The following is a 26,254-nucleotide window of genomic DNA, read 5'->3' as shown; positions in this document are numbered from 1 at the left end:
CCTCATCCTCTCTCTCTGTCTCTACTCACTCCCCCCCCCCCGCCCGCCCGCCCCCTCTCTCTCGCTTCTCCTCCCCTCTCGTCTTCTGTTGCAGCATTGCCAAGTTGGTCAAGTTCAGACAGGCGCAATTCTAAAGGTCCTCATCCCCCCTCAACCCACTGGAGGCCACAAGGGCGGCCGCCCGTCACGTGCCACGGCTCACAAAAAGTCAGGTGACTCGAGTCTTGAACTCGGAAGTTCACCGGGGGCCCCCGGTCCCGGCATCGGTGGCTTGGCCGCTCTGAGTCACTCGGAGTCACATGCCAGCCTCGAGTCCGCCGCAGTGACTGAGCGGCTTAACTTTGCCGGGCTGAGTATCAGGGCCGGAGTCCCGGGCCCGGTCGGACCGCCTCGGCCTAACTTCAACCGGCGTGGCCCGTCCGAGGCGGCCAGCCTGTGCCAGTGGCGGCCCGGCTAGACTCAGGCTCCCCGGGCCCCGGCTCTCAATTCAACGGTTCAACGGTTGGCGCCGGGGCCCCGGGCCGGGCCGGGCCGCCGGCACTGCCAACTGTTAAAGTGTCACACGGCTCGGTCGGAGTCAGTGGCAGGCCGCTGGCCGCACTGCGGCAGGCCCGGGCCGCGCGTTCAAGTTCGGCGTCATCCCGCCGGGGCCGCGGCTGCGGGCCCGCGGCCGCGCCGGCCGGGCCCGGCCGGGCCAGGCCCGGGCAGCAGTGACAGTGGCGTACGGTACTATTTCCTTTACTCGAAGTTAAGTTAAAAATCAGTACTATGATATTTCATAATAATCAACTTGTATCTCCGGTCGAGTGGGGTGGTGGGGTGATAATCAAAGGGGTGATTTGGAAGTACAAAGAGGGGGTGGTGGATGGTGAACGAGAGGGTTTTATCTGTAATCATGGTAGGGTACCTGAAGGTGTCACAGCGGAGGTGTAGGATCGACCGATTCACATACGGAAGTTAGAAATCTTCTCCTAATTTTCAAATATAAAGTTCTCAAAGAAAGTTCAATTTCAACTTTGATAATCATATATCTCTGCAGGGTGGGTCGCGCAGACAAGGTCGTGTTAGTGATATGGGGACTCTCAGGTGCTATTCAAAGGGGGTAGGGTAGTACAGTAAAACGAGTTTCAGTCAAACATAGGGGTACTTTGAAAGGTCAATATAGGGGTACTGCCACTGGATACAAGGTAGCCAGATAAAATGATGTAGGTGGGGGTACAATAGGGTAGGTGTGTGGGATGGCTAGGGGGTGGGGTGGAAAAACTCAATAGGGGGGTTGCTCCGGCACGTGTTTCTTGTTGTTCTTTGAGTTTGGTTAGTTCAGGGTCAAGTACTTTGTTATAGTATTGAAGATGGACAAGAATATCATCTCTCATTTTATTAGCATCAACTTTACGTTGATTATATGTATAATAAGGATTTTGATTTCTCCAGGTGATGAAGCTGGAACGAATTATATTAATAGAGAGGTATACTTTATCACAAACATGTTTTTGAAAGTACAGAGCTATAGTATTAGGTTGTGCTTGTTTATTGATATCAGTGACAGTAGGGAAAAGGAATGTTCTGGGATAGAGTTGATAAGATTCTCGGATAAGTTGTGATAGTTTATAACTGGATTGTTCGTCATACCCTACAGGATATTGAATAGGTTCATGAAGTTTTTTGATAGTATAAAGGACATATTCAACAGGTTTGTTAATATCTTGAGGAATATAGACAAAGTCATTATTTTCAAATTGTTGAAATCTGATTCCGAATAGCTCACGGCGTACAGGGGGAGTTAGAGTATAACAGCTGAGTAAGAGCATAGCATAATGTTTTGTCCAAATGAGTTTATCTGCAGCTTTAGTATCTTTAAGCATAGGTTTATTTTGTAGTAGAGTGCGCCATTCATGTTCAAGGGAGTCTCTAAGTTGAAGGATAGTAGGGAAAGAGATCCAATTGGCTTTTTCTTTTTGATTAAGGGTGTTATCTCCTTCAATTTGACGGACGATGATATAATCAAAGTCATAGGTAAGTCTTTGATATTTACGAGAGAGTTCATGTTCATCACCGAGAACTGTTTTAATAATTTTGAGAAAGACTTTAAGGTCATTAAGAATGGTAGCAACTGCTTTATTATTTTCAATACGGAATTGAAATATTTTAAGGAATGTGAGACGATTATTAAGAAGTATATGTTGAATTTCGTCAGTATCAATACCGAAGGTGTATTTATTAATGAATCTGATTTTGCCTAATTCAGGATGAAGGGGTTTAGAGGGTATTGAATCAAATTGAATAGATTTGATATCATCATATGAGTTAATATCATAATATTGTAGTTGTTCTGTCCAAGAACTAGGTCCGGAATATTGACCGATGGAATGTTCTTTAGAGTGTTCAAATTTAGATTGATAGTTTTGTTGATAGAGAAGTTTAAGATTTTTGGAGATATCATCGTCAATGATAGAAATATTTTTATAATTATGGGGGTATCTATAGAAGAGTGCCATAGAATCGGTCATAATTAAGTAAGGTATAAGTAATTATTTATTAGATTAAATCATTTTTAAACACAATAATGGAAATATGGTAAGATTTAGATTTGAAAGGGATTTTATAGTATTATAAGGGTGTAATGTGAAATGAAAGTATATTAATTGAAGATGTTAAAAGGTGTAATGAGGTTAGTTTTAGTGTGTGGGGATAAGTCTAATTGAGTCACGAAGAAATTTTATAAGACTACACACGAATAACTACTAAGACTTGTTAGTATGGTGTATATTCTATATATAGTTTATTATTAAATAACATAGGTATTACTTACAGTCCATAAACGGGCTATTTATAGTGTGTAAGGGTTTGATAGCGAATATTAAACTTTTACTAGGTTATAAGGAAATTGTTAGAGTAATGATATGAGAATATTATCATACGCAAAGGGTACTAAGTATAATAGTAGTATTCTTTGTGGTATAATCACGAAGAAAAAGTGTAAGAGTATGTTATAATCACGAAGTTAATATATATATATACTCTTAGAGCATGATCGGAATGGCGACTAGGAGCAGGCGAAGGGACGAGGAGGAGGAGGAGGAGATGAAGTAGAAGGGAAGCTGAGCTGAAGTTTATCGATTGACGAGGATTGCTTTTGTTGGTCGAAGCAAGGAAAAAGACGGACTGCTAGACAGAAAGACACGAAATAATAGAGCTTTTCAGCCATTGAGTCCGTCAAAACTCTCAAAACGATAGACTAGCCGACCGGCAGAAAGACAAAGAGGGAGAAAGGGCAGAGGGGACGTTGGTTTCTTGAACATATCCGGGCACCAAGGGTTTATAGGCTCTGCACCTCTCTGTTTGGGAAACAACTGGTAACGGTGGTAGTGAGGAGAAAGAATGGCGATCTCTTGAGAAGAGGTTGAGAAGTCTTGATCGAAGGCCCTCCCTCTTCTCTGCTTTCCGCCCTCCCTCTTCTCTACCTTCCGTCATCATCCATGTCTCGTGCTTCAAGATGGTCCCGAAGTGCGCGATAGATACAAGATGGGCTGTGGTGCTTCAGTGAACACGGGATGTTCCTCTCCGAAGCGATACGACGACAGCGAATCCTTGCCAACGGTTCCGGTGCTTCGCCTTTTGCACAAGTTGCTCACAAGTTTGATGCTCGTGGCAGGACTACCGAAGATCGAGTTCCGTGATATCAGCGGGTTCGATCATAGAGCTGGAATCCTTTGAAGAGAACCAGAGGAAAAAATGGGAGAATATGGTGGTGGAGAACAAACTCCCTTCGTCTGCTCGCAGCTTCTTCACGGTAACATTTGTGATGGGATGATGCTCTTCTGAGGTGAAGCTCCTTGCAGGTCTCGAACTCAACTGATTTTGCCGATCGCTTCAACAGCATCTGGCCTTCGTTCTTTGACGACTGCTTTGAGACATGCATGTACGCTCTCAGCGGAGCCATCATCGCCAGCACGGACCTCGTGAACAGGAAGGCCTTCATCTGGCAGGGCATCCCATGCCTGTGTGTTATGGACATGATCCTGCTGTCTCTGCAAGACGATGGATTGAACATCAACTCCAAGATCATCACGCAGCTCGATGTTGACCCGGCCTCGTTGATGGTCTACATGGAGTTGATAGCGTTGAAGAACAAGGTCTCCTCGTCTTACTTCTCACACATGGAGACTGCAACTCTGAGAAGAATCGTCATATCAGATGCGAGCAAGAGGGCAGATGATCTTGATCTATGGATGCAAGCGCTGGACGATGTCATTTACCGGACAACCTCAGTCTGCTCACAATCCTCCGACGACGAGGACCTCTCTTACTCGTCAACGAGCACTGGACAAGAAGGCCGTCGACAGCTCCTCCTGCAAATTGCTTCTCAATGCCAAGACATCGTGCAGAAGCTCGAGTCGGTGCGGTTTCGCAACGAGGTCGCCAAGGTTTTAATCCGAGTGGATGAAGCGAGGAAAGCGCCTGACATGAAGCAGCCGATGTATGAAAGGAAGACAAGCGATTGCAGGAAATGTCATGATAATCTTCCCTCAATGATTCCTCATGGTTTCGGCAATGACATGTTCTGCGGGACTCGTTTCAGGTGGTTTCGAGGGAAGTTGCTGGGGCAAGGAGCTTTCGGGACAGTGTTTTCTGCTTGGGACGTCGACGGAAACGATGGGAAAGGGCAAGTCGTCGCGGTGAAGGAGGTGGAGCTGATGGGATCGAGAGCTGGGAAGGTGGAGAGGGAGATCAGCATCATGTCTGCATTGTCGCATCCTTCCATCGTTACCCTCCTCGGCTCAGAGCGGACGGACACAACACTCTTCATCCTCATGGAGTATGCACATGGCGGATCGCTGGCAGACCTCGCGAAAGCAAGCAAGGGCCTCGAGGAGACCGTTGCACGGGAGTACACAGCCCAGCTCCTGCTGGGGCTGGAGTACCTCCACAACAACGGCATCCTGCACCGAGACATCAAGGGTGCGAACTGCCTGCTCTTCCCTGCAATGGACAACGAGATCACATCGGCGAAGGGAGTCGAGTCCTTGAAGATGATCGCGAAACTCGCGGACTTCGGAGCCAGCAGGATGTTCGACGTTCACTTCGGCCATGACCTGCACACAGACAGCACAGGATGGTACAAGGAGCCGAGCTCGGGCAGGGACCCAGCTGGGACGATTAACTGGATGGCGCCGGAGATCGTTCTGGACAAGGTGAGTGCTTCATTCCCGAGGGCTCTCATGCCGGTGAGGAGGCTCCTCACCCTCGCTGACTGCTCCTCTCGCAGCATGCGGGAAGGTCGGCGGACATCTGGTCGTTGGGGATGACGGTGGTGGAGCTGATGACTGGGAAGATGCCATGGGAAGGGTTGAACACGATGGCGGTGCTGATGAAGATAGCCAAGTCGGAGGATCTGCCAGAGCTGCCCCCAGGGCTCTCAGAGACAGGTTGTGATCTCTTGCAAGGATCTTGCCCGATCGCTGACGTCCCATGCGCAGGGAGGAGCTTCATCTTATCCTGCCTGCAACGAGAGGCCTCGCGACGGCCCAAGGTGAGAAGGAGAAGGGGACGAAGGCGTTTGCTGGAGCTGACTTGTCCATGGCAGGCAAGGAGATTGATCTCGCACCGATGGGTTCGAATGCACACGTTCGAGAGCAAGAAGTCGATTCCGAGACGCGGCACAGACACGCTGTTGGAGGGCTTGTTGCAGGACAGCATGGTGTCTTGACCCAGCCTCTCTGTGCCGCCTGTGATGTTATATGTGGTGATGTTGATATGGCTGCTTGTAAATGGTTAACACATGGAGCTGAGTGCGCGGAAACAAAGTTGAAACTGAACTGGAAGACCTCTTTGATGTATTTTCGATGCTCCTTTGTCCAGCAAGCAGGAAAGCTTGTGAACGTGGGATCGTCTCGTGGTATCGTTTTCTCCTTCCCTCCTCTTCATCCTCCCCCCCTTCCCCCCTCCTCTTCCTCCTCCTCTCCTCCCTTGTTTGCCCCGACATTCATTTTTATTACCCCCACCTTACTATGATGTATCTCTACCACCCCTACCCCCTAAAATCACCAAGAGGAGATTGGACCCCTCCTATCAAATGGATTTACACCATGTCAACTCTACGCCGGGTTATGGACCCACCCCCATCCGTTTGACATGTGTAAAATGACCCACCCCCACCCCACTACTTTGCCCCCATATAGAGCTTCCCCAGCGCCATGGTATGGGGAATGCTCGCGCGCCATGTGGGAGGAGGAGGCGGGGAGGAGGGAGGGAGGGAGGCGGAGGGAGGGAAGGAGGCGGAGGAAGAGGCAGAGGCTGTTGCACATATGCGGGAGATCCTCCGGCAGCCTCCGACGGAAGAAGAGATGAGCAAGACGAAGAAGACGGAGGGTGCAGGCAAGGAGGAGCTGAGCGAAGGTCCGTGCGCGTCTCTGACTGCGCGCCATGTCACATGCATGCATTCAAGGTCTGTCTAGTAGCGATCTGAGCAGCCAGTCCATGCAGATCCTTGACGAGGACATCAAGGTGAGCAGAGATCGCTGTGGTTGCAAGCCAGGGATCGAGCCGCTGCACTCAGGTTGATGACATCGACGAAAAACTGCTCAGGCGCTTCCTCCGAGCACACCAGATGGTCGGATGCTTCTATCTGCTCACTGATTACCACGAGGTCATTCATTCTTGCTGGCAGGATGCCGGCAAAGCTGCTCACAAGCTGAGGAGATTCTTTGCTTGGAAGGAATCGTGCAGCTATGGGCTAGACTTCCCGGTGCAGACAGAGGAGCAAGGGGAGGGAGGGGAGGCCACGAGGGGAGGAGAGTCAGGAGAGGAAGGGAGGGTGCGCAGCTAGGGGAATGGGGGGAGGAAGGGAGGTGATGGGGGGGAGGAGGGAGGGGAGGGAAGAAGATGGGGGGAGGTAGGGGAGGCAGCTGGTGGAGGCACGGAAGGAATCATGTCATGGTGATGGAGATATAGGTGAAGAAGATCGATCAGACGTCTCCTGGAGTGCAGAGGCAGTTGAGTACAGGGAAATGCTACATACTGAGGTGAAGCCGGAATGGCCTGCGTGTTTCGATGACGGGATGATGACGTGGACGGTGCAGGGCTCGAGACAAGAACAACCGTCCTGTGATTGTGGTCAACGTGAAGCAGTGAGTACTTAGTTGCACCCTGGCCGATTGTTCCCCCTTCGTGACCTTTCTGTTGACAAAGGCACGATCCCAACTTTCAAACTTACGATGAGCTTACTATCTTCGGCGTCTACCTCCTGAACTCCGCCGAAGCCCTTCTTGCCGACGATGGTAACCCTCCACTACTGTCACTCCTCCCTCCCTCCTCTCGTCCTCCTCCGTTTTGCTCTTTCACAAGACCACTTGCTCGTTTTCCCACCAATCCCTCCCTCTCTTCCATCACTCCGCTCGGCCTTGCATTGCCACAACGTGTCTCGGGCTCCCTCTTTCCCTCTTCTACTGAGTCGATGCTTGTTGCTCATCCAATCCTGACTTGGCTAGAAGGATCGTCGGGACCAGATCAATTTCTGATCATCTTCAACCTGGTCCCTTCCTCGCAATCATCAGATTTCCTTCATCTGACGCAGCACCTTACAGGAGGGTATCACTGCGTCCAACATCGACTACCGAGCGGCCAAGCGCGTCATCTACATGCTCACCAACTTCTACCCCGAGCGGATGGTGAGGAGAAAGCTGCTGCTTCAGCGTGACGGGAACCGCAGGGGGTGTGCCTCCTCCTCTCTGCCCCCGTGCTCTTCTCTGCTTTCTGGGTTGTCATCCGCCCATGGCTACATCCTGTCACTCAGGTCCGATCTGCGTGAGCGCGGTTGTGAGGAGGTGGGTAGACGAGATAGAGAGCGAGCTGCAGAGAGCGGGGACAGGGCAGGGCAGGGCAGGGCAGGGCAGGGCAGGACAGAACGGTACAGGGTAGGACAGGATGGCATGTGCGAAAGCGAGGGAGGGGGGAAGCTGACTAGGAACGAGAGCGGGGGCAAAACCGGAGCAATGTGAGAGGCGTGAGGGGTGGTGAGACGAAGTGGCAGGCGAAAGTGAAGTTTGCCAAGAAAAATGATCTCAAGGAATTCCTTGACGTCTCTCAACTCCCCGTCGACCTGGGCGGGGAAGATGCCTACAAGTACTTCTGAACTCATTACCTATATTTCCCATCCTTTCTGTCTTTAAAGAGACTCACTGTGACTGTTTGTCAGCAACCATCGTATTACACTTCCTCTCACACAACCAGACTCAACACACTTAACTCCCACTCCTTGCTTCTACTTCGAGAAATGCTTCTTTGCCGCCTCTCGAGCTTCCGCTGAGATTTCAACCTTCGCCGCACTCTTCACGTAGCTCTCCATCTTGTCAAAGTTCATGTAGCGGTAGGTGTCAGCGGCAGTCGAGTTGATCTTCGCCGCATACTCCAAGTACTCAGCTGGAGTTGGCAGACGCCCAAGGATGGAAGCGACAGCTGCAAGCTCTGCGGAGGCAAGGTAGACATTCGCTCCCTTGCCAAGACGGTTGGGGAAGTTCCTGGTTGAGGTGGAGACGACGGTGGTGCTGTCGCCGACTCGAGCTTGGTTACCCATGCAGAGAGAGCACCCTGGCATCTCGATACGAGCGCCCACACGTCCAAAGATGGAGTAGTAACCTTCCTCAGTCAGCACACCCGCATCCATCTTTGTTGGGGGCGCAATCCACAGCCTGGTTGGGATCTGGCCGGTAAACTCGCGAAGCAGCTTGCCAGCCGCTCGGAAATGTCCGACATTGGTCATGCATGATCCAATGAACACTTCGTCGATCTTGTCTCCTTGAACTTGAGACAACAGCCTGGCATCGTCGGGGTCATTAGGAGCGCAGAGAATAGGCTCCTTAATCTTATCAAGGTCGATCTCGATGGTGGCAGCATACTCCGCCTTAGGATCGGCTTTGAGCAAGACTGGATTCTTGAGCCATTCTTCCATGGACGCAATCCTTCGCTCCATCGCACGGGCATCGCCATATCCCTCGCTAATCATCCACTTGAGCATCGTGATGTTCGAGTTCAGGTACTCAATGATCTTGTCCTTGTCAACCTGGATTGTGCACCCGGCTGCACTCCTCTCGGCAGAGGCATCCGAAATTTCGAATGCTTCCTCAACTGTCATGTTGTGCAAACCCTCGATCTCGAGAATGCGTCCGGAAAAGATGTTCTTCTTTCCTTTCTTCTCGACTGTGAGAAGTCCATCCTGGATCGCCTGGTACGGAATGGCATGTACAAGATCACGGATCGTAACTCCTGGCTGCTTCTTGCCCTTGAATCGGACCAACACCGACTCTGGCATATCAAGGGGCATCACGCCGGTTGCGGCAGCAAAAGCTACCAGGCCAGAGCCAGCTGGGAAGGAGATACCAATTGGGAATCGAGTATGAGAATCGCCTCCAGTCCCGACCGTATCAGGAAGAAGCATCCTGTTGAGCCATGAATGGATGATTCCATCTCCAGGTCGAAGGGAGACACCTCCACGAGTACGGATGAAATCTGGCAAAGTGTGATGTGTGACAACATCAACGGGCTTGGGGTATGCTGCAGTATGGCAGAAAGATTGCATAACCAAGTCAGCACTGAAGCCAAGGCAAGCTAAATCCTTCAATTCATCACGAGTCATCGGGCCTGTAGTATCCTGCGAGCCAACAGTAGTCATCGCGGGTTCACAATAAGTGCCTGGCGAAACACCCTCGACGCCACAAGCTTTGCCAACGATCTTCTGAGCAAGTGTATAGCCTGCCGGCTTCTTCTCTGAGGCACCAGTTGGAAGTCGAAAAACTTTGGATGGCTCCAAGTTGAGAGACTTTCGGGCCTTTGATGTCAATCCACGGCCGATGATGAGAGGAATTCTTCCGCCTGCTCTAACCTCATCCAACAGTACTTCAGTCTTGAGCTTGAATTCAGACAAGACTTCTCCAGTTGCATTGTTCTTCACAACTCCCTCGTATGGATAAATGTCAATCACATCGCCCATGTTCATCTTTGTGACATCCATCTCGATTGGCAAGGCACCTGCATCCTCCATGGTGTTAAAGAAAATGGGAGCAATCTTTCCTCCGATGCAAACACCACCAGACTTCTTGTTTGGCACAAAAGGAATTTCCTCCCCCATGAACCACAACACTGAATTGGTAGCAGACTTCCTGGAAGAACCAGTACCAACAACATCTCCTACGTAAGCCAGAGGGTGTCCTTTCTTCTTCAACTCCTCAATCTGCTTCATAGGACCAATTTCGCCATCCTTGTCAGGGATGATTCCCTCCCTTGCATTCTTCAGCATGGCCAATCCATGGAGTGGAATGTCTGGTCTTGACCAAGCATCGGGAGCTGGCGAGAGATCGTCTGTGTTCGTCTCTCCCTTGACAAAGAAAACGGTAGTTGTGATCTTCTTTGGCACCTCTGGTTTTGAGAGAAACCATTCGGCGTCAGCCCATGACTGTATGATTTCCTTTGCAAAGCTGTTGCCTGCCTTTGCCTTAGCTTCCACGTCATAGAAAGCATCAAAGAGGAGTAATGTTTTCTTGAGAGCCTAGTCGAAAGTTACCAAGCAGAGGAAAGCGGAAAATTCAAACCTTCGATGCAACAGGCGCGAGTTGAGCATCATCAAGTGCAGAAATCAGGGTTTCGACGTTGTATCCACCCTGCATGGTTCCAAGAATTTCGATAGCCCTGTTCGACAAGGACGAGAATGATATCAGATGAAAGCATCAATGCACATAGTTCCAATTACTGTGCTTTGTTGATCAAAGGCGAGGAGACAGATCCTAAGAATCGACACGTCAAAACAGAGTAATTGATACTCTGTAACAAGTTACCCTTCACGATCGAGGTAAGGAAGCTTGCCTTTACATAAGCAGCTTCATCAACACCGGGAGGAACCTATGGAGAGATTGGATCAGCATTAAAAAAGAATGAAAATTGAAGCCAGAAATATTACCCGTGTCTTGAGGAGATTCAGGAGATACTCCTCCTCACCCTTTGGTGGATTCTTGAGAAGTTCGACCTGCAAGATGCATCCAGGTCACATGCAGGCCGATCATCAATAGCAGCGAAAACTTAATGGCTTACAAGGTCACTGCATTGCTTGGGGCTAAGCGGCTTGGGAACGATCCCTTGTGCTGCACGTTCTGCAACATGCTTCTCATACTCCTCCTGCACAAAGCAATTCAACCAAAACAATCACTTCAGCGTTCAAGATGTCAAATGTGTTACTTTGAAGGTAGAAGCAAAACGTCTCTGCTGACTGAAGAAGACCATCCGAGGCCTGCGATTTTGTTGGGAGCAAATGTTGAAGGAGGCTCCAGCAACATCCGGAATCGTTGTCTTCCTTGAGTATGATCGAGCATTTTCAAGTCTGATCTTGGACGCTGGCACACTACAAGTCAGTTCTGAAAATTCGACAATGAAAAAGGTCTTCATTCATTTCTCTACACCTGTCGCTAGGAAGCTCCTGCTAGCGACCCTGGCTCTGGTGAGAGCGACGGTTTTCTGTGGGGCACTGGTCAAGGAAGTTCACAGATATCTTAACAGAGTTAGTGTTATCTGTCGGGGAAATGGAATTCCCACTCCCTTCACTAACATGGCTTCAGACGCAAGACAAGACGTTGAGCATGTGAAATACTAGATTGATTGAACATGGAGATAATGACTTGCATACCAAGATCTTTATCAAGCCTGCGACCTCTTTTCTGGACAGCATTCCCATTCCCCCATTCCCTCGCACAGCGTTTCGGCCGTGGCAGTCCAAAAAATCCTTCTCTTGCTCATAGTGTTTGCTCATCATAATATCATCATCTCCATCTCCATCTCCATCTCCATCGTCTTCTCTTTTTTCTCCATAGTGATCATCTCCACCTTCATCGTGATCATCTCCATCTTCATCTCCATCTCCATCTCCATCATCATCTCCATCGTCATCATCATCTCCATCATCATCTCCATCTCCATCATCATCTCCATCATCTCCACCATCATCGTCTCCATCATCTCCTCCATCTTCATCGTCTCCATCTCCATCTCCATCTCCATCTCCATCTCCATCTCCATCTCCATCTCCATCATCATCTCCATAATCGTCTCCATCATCATCTTCTCCATCATCTCCACCATCATCGTCTCCACCATCATCATCATCTCCACCATCATCGCCATTTCCATTTCCATCTCCACCTCCATCATCTCCGTCATCATCATCGTGATCATCATCTCCATCATCTCCTCCATCACCATCATCTCCATCTCCATCTCTATCATATCCATCTCCATCATCTCCATCTCCATCATAATCTCCTCCATCATCATCATCATCATCATCATCATCATCATCATGACCATCATCTTTATCCTCGTTTTCGTCTTCTTATTCGCCATCATCTCACCTCCGCTACGCCCCGGCGCAACATTGCGATGCCGCCTCTGCGACCCACCAACCCACCTCCCCTGTGATGTACCCCCAGTGTACTCCCTACCCACCCCTACTCCTACCCCTACTCCTGACTTTTTCTAGCACCCTACCACCGCTCTCGCCATTGTCCAACCAACTATTTCATGCACCCCTCCTTCCGACTCGAAATACCCTGTAGTGGCCCCTTTTTCAGTACCCTACCCATGCATCCCTACCCCGCAACAATAGACCCTTGTACAAGTGCCTTATCAGTGCACCACCCCACCATTTCTGACAAATGAGACCACCCTACCCATGGAGAAGTGCCAACCCCCGGGTCTCGCAAACAATTCTGAACACTCCCACCCCCAAGTTTCAGTCATCAGGTGGTGCTGACTGAAGTGGACCCTACCCCCAATTTTCCCAGGTACTACCCCAAATGTCGAAGGAGCATCACCCCCTTTGGTTTCAGACCACCCCCACAATCTTCGTTCCTACAACTTGTTCAAGGCCTACCCACCCCCCTGGCATAAAGTTCCAGAAAATTTGCTATGCAGCGAAACTTCGGATCGCTCAGGCAGCGAAACTTGGAAACAGCTCAAAGTTCCAAAGTTCTAAAAGTTCCGAGTTCGAAGTTCGCCGGCCGGGGCGGCGGCGGCGGGCACCGGCCGGGGGCGCGGCCCGGCGTGCGACAGTGACTGAGCGGGGTCCGAGTCAGTGATTTCCAGGGGTCTGACCGGGGAGTCAGTCCGGCCGGGCTGATGATGACAGTGATCACACCGGGCTGACCGGGTCGGACGGTTGCCAGGCCCGGGCTGAGCCTGCGAGGCCCCCCGCCCGGACGAAGCCAGACTGTGACACTGTCACAGTGACGGTGGGCCATGTACCGGGTACCGTAGTACGCGCGCCCGGTAGTCTAGCCTAGTAGGCCGGGCCGGGCCGCTATCCGGCGGATCATGGCATCGCAGCTACCGTCATGACGAGCGATAATCCGGGTCGATGGCCGATTACGTGTTACTCCCGGAGTCCGTCACTAGCCTAGTAGTCTGACAAGTCACTAAGCCTTCAAGTTAGCCGGCCGCCGGGCCCGGGGGTCAAGGTCGACGGCCCATAGGCTTTCGGACTCCCCGGTGCCAACGGTCTTTGCATCATCTAGCTGTTTCTGCTTGGAAGAGTCCGCCAACAAAACTGAGTAGAACAATTAAAACTGGCACTGAGGTTTTCGCCGTACGATTGCGAACTTGCCTTGAAAACCAAGCGACAGGATTTTGATTGTGTTGCTGCTCGAGGCCCTTCTTTTCGGTGACTTCTTTCCTCGACTTCTGCTTCGAGTTCCATGTCACTTGGCATATCGGATGGTCGGAGAAGGACAAATTCAAACCACCTCGATGGTCAGAGGAGGTGAGGACGAGAGGTTTCGGACCAGATACGATGAGACTTTCTTGAGGTATTCACCTTCCCTGCGACGAGAGGTATTTAGACTCCTGGGAAGCCGTGCAATGTGACAAGACCTTGCGCTATTATGATCTCCATCAAGCTCCAAAAGTTCCTGAAAACGAGATTGGAAACCTATAAATTACCAATAAATCTTACTTTTTCCCCAGCATAAGCGTCCATCAGCAACTTCGAATGTGTTGCTGGGATGAGCTGGTCGTCTTTTGCGTGGGCAAACAAAGCCGGCATGCGGCATCTTGTGGGACAGAGATAAGGGAACCTCGTTTGGATTATCGTTTCTTGCAGACCTGCTCGCAGGAGAAGTTGTCTCCACATCAAAGAGATCGTAGTTTGCTTTCTGAGGCAAAGCGAAGCAGTCGTAAGTTTCGAATGCAACAGAATCTTCTCCCACTCATCACACCTGCCGTACAGCCTGGCGAAGAGAGAGAAGAGCAGCTTCTACGACCTGTTTACACCACGGCAATCATATATATGCCATGTGACGGGGAACAGCAAAATGAATTTAAACTCTACCTTGTCGTAAGGAAGCAGTGGAACCTGAGCAACAAGAGTCAACAACTGTATCTTATTTCGAGATGGGTACCTGAGGGATGTACTTATGAGCCAGTTGTTCTAGAAGCTGTTGAAGTGATGAATACGGAGAGTCTAAAATCTGCAAATGGAGTGAGCTTGCCAAATGCTTCAAGGATCTGCCTTATCACCAAGCATGCAATCCCCTTAAACTGTTCACTCCCAGCGACCAGTAAAGCAACAACTGCTCCCATGCTTCGACCCCAGATGGCCACCTTTTGTTTTTATGTCAAGATAATACCACGTCTGAGGAGAGGACTGAGACATACCGATGTTGTGTTTGGATCGTTTGCCAAGTACTCAAGCGCACAAGACAGGTCATCCTTGTGTAAAAATGTGATTCAACATGACTTTTTTCCCCTGAACGAAGGAGTCACCTGCTCAAAGAATCCAAGAGAGACCAAATCCCCATCGCTCAGACCGCAACTGCATGATTTTCAGCAAGCAACAATAAGTGAGCATTTCAAACGTGATCCGAACTCACCCAGAGAAATCCAATGAAAACACCGAGACTCCTTCTTCAAGAAGTCCTTCTACGATCTGTGCAAGAAAAAGTGAAATGTGGTTATTCAGAGAGAAGATTCAATACTTCATCAGCATCAACACGGCTGCCACAATTCCCTGAAAATTCTATGTATCACGACCTAGCTTTGATTGACAGCAGAGAGACACCATGCAGATAAACCACACAAGGTGATGGTTGATAATCATTGAATTCGTTGGGACCAGCTCGGTAGTGGCTGCACTCTATTCTCTGTACCAATTACAGCAATCAGAATGAGGAACCATGGAGGAAGCAGCGGCATTCATCACTGACCTGCCCTCGTTTGTTGTAGAGCTGTAAATCTGTCCTTGAATACAATTTTCCTTCACGCACATTCACTTATCATTCGGAGAAGGCTCCTTCTCACCATCCATCCGAAATCGAGCTGGGCCCAAGTCCGTCAACGTGTATGAGTGCCTTGGGATCGCGTGCGTTAGGGACATTCAGTGGGCCGAACAGGGAACTTACCTCGGAGGTCTACATATCAGAGCAGCGAATATCTCAGTCATGAAATGAATCCAGAAGTAGAAAGCAAGCTTTTAAGATCTTCTCAGCCTTAATCTGGGTTAACGGGTGAGCCATTGAAGGAATGAGCCACCGCTGAGCAGCACAACACGAACAGCCATCTTGGTGCTCACCTGTCTTGGTCATGAAGAGTTCCTGCACAGCCTTCGTTCCTCACCGTGACAGACAGGAGGTACAGATTTCGTAGCAGCACTTGAGATCCTGGCTCTAGCCTGGGCCCTTGGAACCTTTTTCACCCACTTTCAGCAGCGAGGTTGTTTGGAAGAGGCTGCAAATGCAATTTAGCACCCTGCAATTCTTTGACTTGTGCTTGAGACGCAATTGTTTCTGAACTGGTTATACATTCGAAACCCCTATCCTCATGTCAATCTAGATGCCTACGCAGCAGTAGTCTGCCACTGCAGAAATTCTCTTATATCTCCATATGTTCTATAGGGATGTTTGAATTGTCTCCCAAGAGGAATTCTTTTTCGATTACAGCACCTCTCCTAATTGATTACAGCAGACTGTTTCCAACCCCACACATTTGCTGACAAGTCCCTCACAACTCATTCGGCTCACTGCATGGCATATCCAGTAGCTTCTGTTCATATCTGCTCATCAGGTTGCCTCATTGCCATCAAGTTTGCAGGTATCTCGACATATCCCGTACAGGCTTATATAACGAACGATCATCAAACAACGAGCATGGTTACAAGCTCCGCCGCGGCCTCCATGCATCCTCGCTTTGCGTCAGTCCGATCTTCCTACGACATGAAAAACTGAAGTCTCAATGTCCCGAGCTCCCAACTTCGCTTTCGCTCCATCCTCATCCCCACACTCCCTCACTGCCATCGCATTTTGGACCAACAACCCCAAAAACCAAACCTCACCACCCCAACTCAGCCTACCCCTTCACTCGGGGGATGGACCCCTACCCCGGCTCCTGTCGATCCGATCGTAGGGCCCTGGGGTGCAATTGTACCCCTCCGACCAACAGGAAAATACCCATCTATTTTTCTGTTTCACACCACCCTACCCCCTTTCGTTCCGATATCTTGGCTACCCCACCCCCCAATTTTTCAGAGCCTATTTAGAATTTTGATATCCGTTCTCACTGCGGGTCAGCACCCCTACCCAATCCTATTGTTGACTATCATACCCCCTACCCCCTAAATAACACAAAATACTATGGGATGATACCCCTACTCACATGAGGGACGAACTTCCGTCTTCTCGGTAGGTACCCCGGTAGTACCCTTCGGCATATCATAGTATTGAGTCCTCACTGACTGCAACCCCCTACCTACCTAATCCAACTTAACGGTGATCAATGACCACCTCCACCCCTTCAAATTAGAAGAAATACCCCCCCTTTCGTAGGGTCAACGAGGAAGGTTGAAGGACCCCACCCTTGGTAGTCCATAACCTTCGACCGTGATCATGGGATTCAGTCAACAACCCAAAGTCAGTTATAAAACGTTACAGTGATGATAATCCGTTTCTTCGGTACGTTACAGACCGTTGAATGTTGTGGAAATGAATTCATGGCAGCCCACGAGTACCACTTTGGAGCTATGTGGGCAGAGACATGAAGATTTCGAGAGGAGTGGGGAGGAGAGGAGGGAGGGGGAGTGTGAGCAAGCGAAAGAATCAGGCATACTTACACAGAGAGATGTCGTTGAGACAGAGCGAAAGATGAACCAAGAAAAGTCTCGTTGGCAAAATGAAAATTCACTGAGAGGGGAGACTGAATCAAGCTGGCAGAAGGTTGCATGAAATGGGACGTGAGAGCGAAACAGGGATGAATTATCTTATGCCTTACTGAGACTACTTTCTTACAGAATCTGCTCAGAGGGAAGTATGTACAGCTTGCCTCGAACGAACTGTACAAACAACAACGACGATACTTTGCTAAACAGATGCTTATACGAGTATGCTCCTTCTATGCCGATTTTGATGAACCCTGATTCATGGCGTGACAGGTATCCTCCAAGTCTCTTCACATTTATCGGAGGTTTGTCGTTTCGACGTCCGAACGCCTTTACTCACCGCTGCCACCTAGATATCATTCAGCCATTTGTGAATCCCCGTGGAATTGCTGTCACCGTGACAACACTGTTGCTTGCTTTACCTGTAAGGATGACGTTCCACTGAAGATATATTCCTGTTGACCAACTCTTCTCAACCAGGTCGTAGTAAGGTACTCAAGGTCCATCAGCATCTCGCCAGCATCCTATTTCGCGGTCAAGGTACTTTTTTTTGACAATCTGAGTTAACAGGACGTGAAAGTGAGAAAACAGATCAGCCTTCTGCATTTCCTGTATCGCTGTTGTTACTCTCTCGTCCTGGATGTAGCTTTGTACACTGTCTTTCGCCAGAGCAGGCCTTGCACTTGCAGTTACAATGATGAGAAGGTGTTGGTTAGCAAGGAAGGTGAAAGCCCTGACATGAATGATGAAGGCCCGAAGGATCGGAAGCGTTTATGGGATGCCGAGTGGTGACTCAATGATGGGGGTGAAGGAGAAGGTGTGCATGGGAGCATCTTGACAGATCGAGCAGGCGCTTGTCGGCGCTTTCATCTGGGATTCCTCATCGAGCTTCGAGATGACGGCGACAGGAGCCTTCGTTACGATGGCTGTCATGTGCGAAAGGATGTCGTGGGGCTTTCACTCTCTGGGGCAGGTCTGGCAGGGCTCTGTGCTTGAAGCCCGCTCGCTGACGACCTCCGCGTCCAGACGATGGCAGGCAGTGCTCTCGGTATCGCGCTGCACTACTGGAGCACCAGGACGCCACTATACTTCACCATCCTGGAATCAATCTTCATCGTGCCAGGAGGCTTTGTGCTCCTCATGCTGGATCCTGCCCGAGCAGAGTGGTCTGTACCCAGCGTGCTGCAGCCCGGGTACATGTTGAAAACTGAGAAGAAGGTCATTCACCCGCTCTCTTTAGCTTCCAGGATAACCTCCTGGCCTGGTACTGCTGGGGAGTCGCTTTTCAGCTTTTTTCAGCCGTTCTCATCTGCCGTCATTACTGCTCTCTGGGGATCCTCTCAAGGATGAGGTTGCCGATAGCCTCCTCCTCCCTGTTCCTCTCACGCAGATCCGTTCGACAGGTGCAGCATCAAGACTACCCTCCGGATGCTGGAACATCCTGACTCGCTGCAAGGATCCAGCGTGAGATTTCCCCACCTGCCTCTTCCCTTCAACTGATGCAGCGAACCGATCATCAGAGCCAGAGGGACTTGATTGGAGCCGTCGGCTCCATCGACTCAAGCTCGTCCTCGCGGAATCCGTTGCTGCAGGACGCGAATGGCTGGCAAGCACTGAGCGAGGGAAGAGCGACAGGAAGGCTGATAGCGCATGAGCAGGGTGCAGCCGGGAGACTATCACAATGGGAGGCACTTCTCAGAAAGCACTACAGGGAGCGCCCGGGAAATGACGCTGCTGGTGAGCTGCTGCCCATTACCAGTCCTTGCGTTGCGCTTTTTGACATGCAGCTTGATAGCTTGACACGTCCTTCACCTTCTTGGTTGCTGGCCTCTGCTGCTCCCTCCTCCTCCTCCAGGTGAATTCATCGGCGCAACAGCCATGATCCGATCAGGATCGTAGTGTCACGACAGTGGTAAAAGCCTACTCAGTGCACTCACTGAGACATTTCCAACTGCAGGATGGAATAGCGCGCTACGGCTGGATAGCACATGATGACTAAGCTCAGATGCGGCCAAGATTCCAGGTCCGCGACCCTCGGCGAGTCAATCAGCGATGGGCAGCAGTGACAGCCTCATGATACTGATAGTCAATATGTAACATAGTTCACCATGTAATGATTCAATTTTCAGTGTGCCGTTCGTTCACGTCACTGCGTAATGTGACAGCCTTCAGGCCGCTGAGCCGCCGCCCGGCCGCCCCGGCCCCGTCCGGCGTGCCAGTCCGATCGCAGCCCACAGGGCCATAGCGTTGTCGGGTCAAGGAACTTGCTGACAATTGGGATTTGTACCAGATCCAGGCATTTTCCAGTAGAAAATTGTGTGTGAGTAAAAAATCGAAGGATTGGAAGGTTTGAAAATCCATTTCCAGCGCTGCCCGTTCAACGGCAACCGGGGGTAATTGAGAGCTTAGATAAGTAAACAGTTGTTCCTATTGCCTTTGCATAGGATCACTTAGGCCCTTGTATAGTGGAGTAATGATTTGTACCAGAACCTGATGGGTAGGCGTGGTAGTATTTCAAATATTCGAACCCAACGGACGCGACAGGGGGGTGGGGGGTACAGGTCTTGGTCTGGTACTGTAATGGGTACCTTTTAAAATACATTTAGCAGAGGGGGTCTCCCTCCCCATCTCCCTGCCCTCCGCACTTGCGCATCCCTATCCTTCCCTGTCCATGAGTCTCAGACTCTCGTCAGACCTTCCCTGATGACCCTCAACTTTCTTTGACGCTTCTGTCTGCCTTGTCCTTCCTCAACTTGCTGGAAATTCAAACTCTGAAACCATGCCCATGAGTTGACAAGCACTGAGTTTCTCAGTTTGAATGCGGGAGGAAAGATGATTCATGGAATGAAACTCAGTGGTTCATATTTCAAGCTGATGGATACGAGTCGTATAGCACTGGCTTATGACTGTCATTTTACTTCTCAATGATACAGCATCAAGAACTTGCTCTCGATCCATCAGTACTTGCAAAGGGTCATTTTTCAGACAGAACTTCGAGTTCATCTTTATTTTGCGTCGATCCACACGATGACATCTGTTTGATACACTATGTTTGATGAATAGCAAGAAAGCAAGGCTGAACTGTGCACCGCTTGACTGAATTTTCTACAATACTCTTCAATTGTGTAAGAGAGCATGTCACATGTAATCATACCAGGCAAACAAGTCACAGTATCGCTCCGACAAACCGCGTTGTGCTTAAAACTGAGACTCTACATGAAGATGTTATCGGACTAGTCGAATGATGTACAACTTTATGGTGATACGTGGTTTAGAACTGTTGCAAAGCGGACATGGGAATATGTAGCGGCCTAGGTGATGTTTTCAACGTACTTCAATAAAACAAAGCCAAGTTGTTGCTAACAACATCATCATTTTTACATGAGCCTGCATGACCTGATGTACATGTTAGAGAAGTCGATGCTCATTCATCAAAAGAGTGGTTAAACAAGGAATTGGTAGATGCTTCTGCGCAGCATTCTTGTATATGTGGAATCGTGCACACTCACCGTCGTGTTTGCACATTCTTCTGCGCAAGTCTCATACATTGTCCTTATCATCTGGAATGGTTGACTTTTGCTGCAAGTAATATGAGCAGCGCAAAGTTGGCAAACTTATCCATATGGTTGGAATGCCGGCGATGCATTGCAGCCTGCATAGCACCTGAGCGCTTTGTTCCACTTATCGCTTGGTTCCTTCCAAACAATTGATGATATCGCAGCATGCAACTCGCATTGGCCCAAGGGTGTCAAGCGAGGAAAAGATCAGGATGATGGAAGGGCGAGAATGCAGCGAATAAGAGAAGCTGGTCAGGCTCAGTTTACTTTGTGTAAGAAAATGCCAATGCTTTGTACATGTTAGGTTACAAAGAAAGAGGCAAGAAAGCTCTGGTATGAGACTCGAGAAGAAAAATTTATTCAAAAGGGTATGTCCATTTTCGTCTGCATGATTCAATCGCATCCAACATCAATTAACTGCTCCTGACACCAAGTCAGTCTAGTCACAACAAAGATATCAGCACCTTGAAAATTTCTTGCTTCGACTCGAGGTGAAGGAAATGAACTATGATTTACAATGCTACAAGGGGTATCGTTTTGTCGCTCAAAGCGTCTTGATTGTAAGTCATGAAATAGAACACGACATGCAATCAATTTGCAAGTCATGCCTTCATGTGGTACCTCATCACTGCCATTTGATGAATGCACTGGTATTCCTTGAAACTCTTTACATGCCTTGGCAATACTCTTGCATATTGCTCAGACCGCCCTCAAGCCCGACTCTTTGCAGCAGATTCCTATGAAATAAGTATAGATCATGCTGTCTCCGTGACATGCTTCATGACTTCCTACTTATTGCTCATGAGAGTCAATGTCATCCATCGTACAGCGCCACTAGCGGACGGTCCGTGCGGAGTACTCCTTATTCAAGCTGCTAAAATCTATGATGATCAACCCTCTTTACATGTGTTTGCAATCACAGAGATGTTTTCAGACTGCTGCGCTCACACCAGATTCTGCAGGGATTGCCTCTGCTTGTCCTCGTCTGAGCTCTCCTGCTGCAGATGAGTCACGTCTGCGTAACATTCACTTGCTAACCTTGGATATGCAACCAGGGAAGGGAAGGGGCAAGGCTTGAGAGCTCCCTCTGATCTACAAGGGTGGTCTATGTTGGTCGGAGGCAGGGTAGGGTCCAAAACTTGACCCCATCGGAGAAGGGACTTTCACTGGGAAACAGGTGGGTCCAAAGCATCATAGTTTGAACAGGGGAGGTACCGCATAAACTATTTTGGTACAAGTTTTCCTAACAGTACTCGAATATGTACCATAAAATTGGTACTGTTGGTACAATTATTTGCTACCAGGAAGTACCCTACCCCCTTAAACAGGTCTCAACCAATTTGAATCAGCTCCCAGCCGTCTGACCCACCCCAGACCCCAACTGCCATTTGCTATTCACATGTGTGGAAGGATACCCCCACAGAAAACTATTGGAAACCAGAGGGGTCAGTTGAGAGCGACAACGCTATGAAGTGTCGGCCGGGCGGCCGGGCCGGGCCCCGGCGCGCGTCCGACTCAGGACTCGGGTGACTGAGAGGCTCGGACTTTCGATTCAAGTGAGCGAACAAACCTTCCGACACGATACGCCGCCTTCACCGGACTTCTCCGGGCCCTGAGCAATTTTGTTTAAATGTTCAAATATTTTCATCTCAAAATATCAATTTTTCTCCAAACATTTCAATTTTTTAGAATATTACCCCACCACGTCAATCCACACTTAAAATACCCTACCCTCCCTGACTTCACTGTCGCCTCCCCCTACACTCCATTTTGTTCCTCACTGAAAGCCGACCTCGCCTCCTCCTCGCTTCTTCTTCGCTTCTTCCTCGCTTCTTCCTCGCCATCCTACCCTCTCATCACATACCTCTCCATACTTTCCGTTCTCTCAGTCATCCCTCGTCTTCCTGCCTACCTCTACTCACCTCTTCTTCCTTCTGCTCCCTCGTCTTCTGATCCCAGACGATGAATGGGGTCAGGACCTGGGCCTCACGATTGTCCTGTGTGCTGTGAAAAACCCTCCCTCATGTTCGTCCACCCACCCTAGTGCGGGTTCCCGTTCATGGCATCTTGTCCATTGTCTGTGAATAAGCCTCCAGGGCTTCCCTGGCGGCAATTCACAGAGACGAGACATAATTTCGTCTACTTCCTGTTCGTGATTGGCACTATGTACGTTGTGGGAGCATCCAATGCGACGCAGAACTTGAACGGGACCTGCCAATCTCTCACTTACATGCAAACAAGCCTTGATATGATCAACCTGGTCCGCAGTGACCCATATTCCGTCGGATATACAGCCTATGACAATCGGATTGTACAAGAAGCGCAGAGCGGGGACATTATCATCGCCCAGCTGATAGGATCTGCTGGAAACCCTGTGAGCTCTGCATTCCATGCCTTCTTGTTACTCTCTCTAGCCTCTTCCTCTCCTACTCTCCACTCACAAGAATGCAACAGGTGTCTGTGAGCATTGATACAGTTGAGGCGGCTGTCAGGGCGAAGGCATTTGCATTGAGCGATCCCAATGCTGAAGGAAACTGCAGCCCCATGGGACTTTGTGCCAACATCCTCAGTCCTGATGCCACTGATGCCTGGCCAATCTCCACCATGACGTGTGGCAGAAGCATTGTTGTCGTCTTGTAAAGTGATCGGCTGTTAGGTATATCATGGTCCCAACAAATTGGACTGGATCGAACGATGTTTGCATGAAAGCCAAGGCTCTCCATGATTATATTCATTGGATACTCACCTCGGATCGCGTTGCTGCGGTATCCCATCCCCTAGTCGAATTCCGTTGTCTCAATGACGATCGGTGTAGGTTGCACATGAAAACCATTTTGGAATGCTTCCGACTGATTTGAAGGAGAAGGTTTGACAAAGGTTGGACCATGTGATGTTGATAGTAAGTTGCGAGATCAGGCAAAACAAAGGCTGGAATACATGAAATGCAATGGCATCCCTGTTCAAAACATCACGTATCAAACGGGTCTCCAGAAGATCCTGTTGTATGGAACGGGGAGTTCCTTGGCAAAAGGTTTGTATGATGTCCTCAACTTAGAGTATGCGATGTATCAGAATGAGGTCATCGTCCAATATGATGGAGGTGGCTCAGGTATGTGATCGTTGTTGGATCTTGTCCTCTGATGTGATGCCTGACCTTCTCGCACCACAGGGGTTGGCATCCAAGACATCCTGCAGTGTCAGATTGACTTCGCTGGGACAGATGCATTAATTGATTATTCCAAGCTCACCTTGTGTGCTAGGCAGCAGAACATTCAGATCCTCCCAATGTTTGCGAGCGCAGTGATTATCTTTGCGCACCTGAGCCTGGGTTCCGGTGCCTTCCTCCGCCTCAATGGCCCGATCATCAACGACATCTTTCTGGGGAAGATAACATGCTGGAATGACAGCCGAGTGCAGCAGCTAAATCCCTCTCTCAACCTCCCCACAAAGCCGATCCTGAGGGTTGTGAGGGATGGAACGAGCGGGACGACACAGACCATGACAAATGCCATGGCAATCTTTGCAAAGCAGACGTGCGCAGAGCATGTGCTTCACTGTCTGGATAATCCTGATTGGCCCCCCTCCTCTATCGACCCAAACAACTTACAGGGGCCTTGCCCTTGCCAAGACGTCGTTCCTCCCCCTCCAGATTGGGAGTTGAAGAACGTCTTCATTGGGGGAGGCGTTGCTGCACTTGTCACGTTCCTCCTCATCTGGATTATCCGCCGGTGGATCAGGCAAAGGGACGCATCACTGTGGAGTGTGAGCTGGGCAGAAATCTCGTTTTACGACTACCCTCGCATCCTCGGGATGGGTTGCCATGGCATTGTGAGCAAGGTAAAGCTCCTCCGCTGTTGTTGTTGCTTGCTTTCCCCGTTTTTTCTCCGCAGTTTGCTCCTTGCTCTGATTGATGGCATCAGGTGATCTTTCGAGGAGGAATCGTCGCCTGCAAGCGACTCATGCCGTCCTCGAGGATCATGAAGCTAAAGGCGCAAGGATGCATCTCGGCTGACTACTCGGCGTGGGAAGACCATGGGAGGCAAGGAGGAAATCAGACGTCCATCGTGGTCTCCTGGCTGCAGAATACCTTCGGCAGGAGCTCGAGCGAGGCCTTCCGTCCTCCGTCCGATCGAGTGACAGACTGTGACTTGAACAAGCTCGCTGGGGATGGCACCGTGGAGCCGAAGGTGTTCAGGAGGCTTGGGTCGAAGGAGGAGGCGTTCTTCTCTGGGAACTTTAGTGGGTCGAAGAGCAGCCAGGGAGAGGCATCGAGGAGGTACGAGCTCTTGATTGGAAGGGGGCAGGGGATCAGCCTGTCGGCGCGGTCGAGGATCATGGCGGAGGTTCGGGTCATGATCAGCATGCGGCACCCCAACCTCTGCCCGATCATGGGAGCCTGCCTCGACCGGGGCAGGGAGCTGATCATCATGCAGTACTTCGAGTATGGCTCCGTGAGGGACATGGCGGACAATCAGTTCGACTTTCCCTTCGATGTGAGGATGGAGATCGCTACCGGCATCGCGTGCGGCATGCAGTATGTCCACCTCGCAAAGCCCCCGGTGCTTCACAGGAATCTAAAGGCTGCCAACGTCCTTCTGGACCTCAAGCTCACGCCCAAGGTCTCTGACTTTGGACTGAAGGCTCTTGCTCCCCGTGACTACTCTGCTGATGGTGAGAACGTCGTCCACTGTCCCCCCGTCCCTTTCTTTCGTGCTCTGGTTCCATCGCGATCCTCCTCGATGTCCCAATCCTCCTCCACTTTCGTCCTCGTCCTCGTCCTCGTCCTTGTCTTCGTCTTCCCTTTACACTCATCCTTGCCCTCAACGATTGCAACCTCACCTCTCCTTACTTCTCACTCCCTGATTCTCCTCCCCCCCCTCGGCAGGCGCTCTTCCTTTCTGGTGGACAGCTCCAGAGCTGCTAGATGGAGGAATGGAGAGCACAGCATCGGACGTATACGCGTACGCCATCACCTTGTGGGAACTTTTCCATCCTCGCACCTCCTCCATCTACCCCAACGCCGAGCTCCTGCAGACGCTGGAACTCATCAAACGAGGCGAGCTCCGACCGATGGTGAGAAGCAGGGAAAGGCTGGGAGAGGGGTAGACAGGCAGAGAGAGGGAGACAGGCAGAGAGAGGGAGACAAGAAGAGAGAGGGAGGCAAGAAGAGAGGAAGGCTGGGAGGCTGGCGGGCAGGGAGGTAGAAATAGTGAAGGGATGAGAGAGGAGAATGCGAAGGTTCAGTATGGTTGCGGTTCAGGGGGCAGTGTTGGTATGGAAGGAGCGCAAGTTGGATCTTGCGGGAGAGACGTGGAGGAAGAGGCTGATGCTGGAGAAACAGATCGATGAGTCAGTTCCGTCGGAGATAATCGAGCTCATGCATCAGTGCTGGAGTTCTGCAGCTGAGGTGAGGAGCTCGAGGACGGGAGGGGAGGGGGAAGGGAGGAGGAGGGAAAGAAGAGAAGATGGAAGGGGATGAGAGAAAGGGGAAGGAGGAAAGGAAGAAAGACAAAAG

The 26,254-nt window shown here is 50.1% G+C and overlaps 7 protein-coding genes across 7 annotated transcripts; 5 read left to right on the top strand and 2 right to left on the bottom strand.

The window, feature by feature from the left end:
- Positions 1-4,490: 4,490 nt before the first annotated feature.
- GUITHDRAFT_95803 (hypothetical protein) lies at positions 4,491-5,530 on the top strand (the record flags this gene model as incomplete). Its single annotated transcript, XM_005829193.1, has 4 exons — positions 4,491-5,078; positions 5,127-5,195; positions 5,270-5,429; positions 5,481-5,530. Coding segments are annotated over exons 1-4 (825 nt in total), but the record flags the coding sequence as incomplete, so codon positions are not given.
- Positions 5,531-6,347: 817 nt separating this feature from the next.
- GUITHDRAFT_111831 (hypothetical protein) lies at positions 6,348-8,134 on the top strand (the record flags this gene model as incomplete). Its single annotated transcript, XM_005829192.1, has 11 exons — positions 6,348-6,399; positions 6,449-6,507; positions 6,560-6,613; positions 6,671-6,748; positions 6,955-7,025; positions 7,083-7,130; positions 7,192-7,280; positions 7,494-7,534; positions 7,587-7,670; positions 7,712-7,795; positions 8,033-8,134. 11 exons carry the CDS (start codon positions 6,348-6,350, stop codon positions 8,132-8,134), a joined length of 762 nt encoding a protein of 253 aa, XP_005829249.1.
- A 17-nt stretch (positions 8,135-8,151) lies between these two features.
- Positions 8,152-12,423, bottom strand: GUITHDRAFT_95798 (hypothetical protein). The gene is made up of 9 exons (XM_005829191.1): positions 12,393-12,423; positions 11,448-11,502; positions 11,227-11,381; positions 11,083-11,166; positions 10,952-11,017; positions 10,830-10,893; positions 10,745-10,778; positions 10,587-10,683; positions 8,152-10,543 (listed from the first exon to the last, which is right to left on the bottom strand). The coding sequence occupies exons 1-9, from the start codon at positions 12,414-12,416 to the stop codon at positions 8,264-8,266; spliced, it is 2,859 nt and encodes a 952-aa protein (XP_005829248.1). The 5' UTR covers positions 12,417-12,423; the 3' UTR covers positions 8,152-8,263.
- Positions 12,424-13,772: 1,349 nt separating this feature from the next.
- GUITHDRAFT_111828 (hypothetical protein) lies at positions 13,773-15,475 on the bottom strand (the record flags this gene model as incomplete). Its single annotated transcript, XM_005829190.1, has 15 exons — positions 13,773-13,857; positions 13,909-13,946; positions 13,991-14,087; positions 14,140-14,189; positions 14,366-14,389; positions 14,436-14,504; positions 14,554-14,637; positions 14,692-14,745; positions 14,800-14,848; positions 14,907-14,962; positions 15,012-15,043; positions 15,095-15,176; positions 15,240-15,289; positions 15,334-15,383; positions 15,435-15,475. The coding sequence occupies 15 exons, from the start codon at positions 15,473-15,475 to the stop codon at positions 13,773-13,775; spliced, it is 861 nt and encodes a 286-aa protein (XP_005829247.1).
- A 1,837-nt stretch (positions 15,476-17,312) lies between these two features.
- On the top strand, positions 17,313-18,535 carry GUITHDRAFT_164206 (hypothetical protein; the record flags this gene model as incomplete). The annotated part of the gene is made up of 9 exons (XM_005829189.1): positions 17,313-17,404; positions 17,456-17,487; positions 17,536-17,606; positions 17,663-17,722; positions 17,774-17,887; positions 17,934-17,987; positions 18,033-18,155; positions 18,209-18,375; positions 18,423-18,535. Coding segments are annotated over exons 1-9 (804 nt in total), but the record flags the coding sequence as incomplete, so codon positions are not given.
- A 5,369-nt stretch (positions 18,536-23,904) lies between these two features.
- GUITHDRAFT_61122 (hypothetical protein) lies at positions 23,905-24,255 on the top strand (the record flags this gene model as incomplete). Its single annotated transcript, XM_005829188.1, has 1 exon — positions 23,905-24,255. A coding segment is annotated over one exon (351 nt), but the record flags the coding sequence as incomplete, so codon positions are not given.
- An 818-nt stretch (positions 24,256-25,073) lies between these two features.
- On the top strand, positions 25,074-25,388 carry GUITHDRAFT_74117 (hypothetical protein; the record flags this gene model as incomplete). The annotated part of the gene is made up of 1 exon (XM_005829187.1): positions 25,074-25,388. A coding segment is annotated over one exon (315 nt), but the record flags the coding sequence as incomplete, so codon positions are not given.
- Positions 25,389-26,254: the final 866 nt, after the last annotated feature.

Source organism: Guillardia theta (assembly GCF_000315625.1).
Source record: "Guillardia theta CCMP2712 unplaced genomic scaffold GUITHscaffold_54, whole genome shotgun sequence".
Lineage (NCBI taxonomy): Eukaryota > Cryptophyceae > Pyrenomonadales > Geminigeraceae > Guillardia > Guillardia theta.
This window is presented reverse-complemented; position numbering and strand designations above follow the sequence as displayed.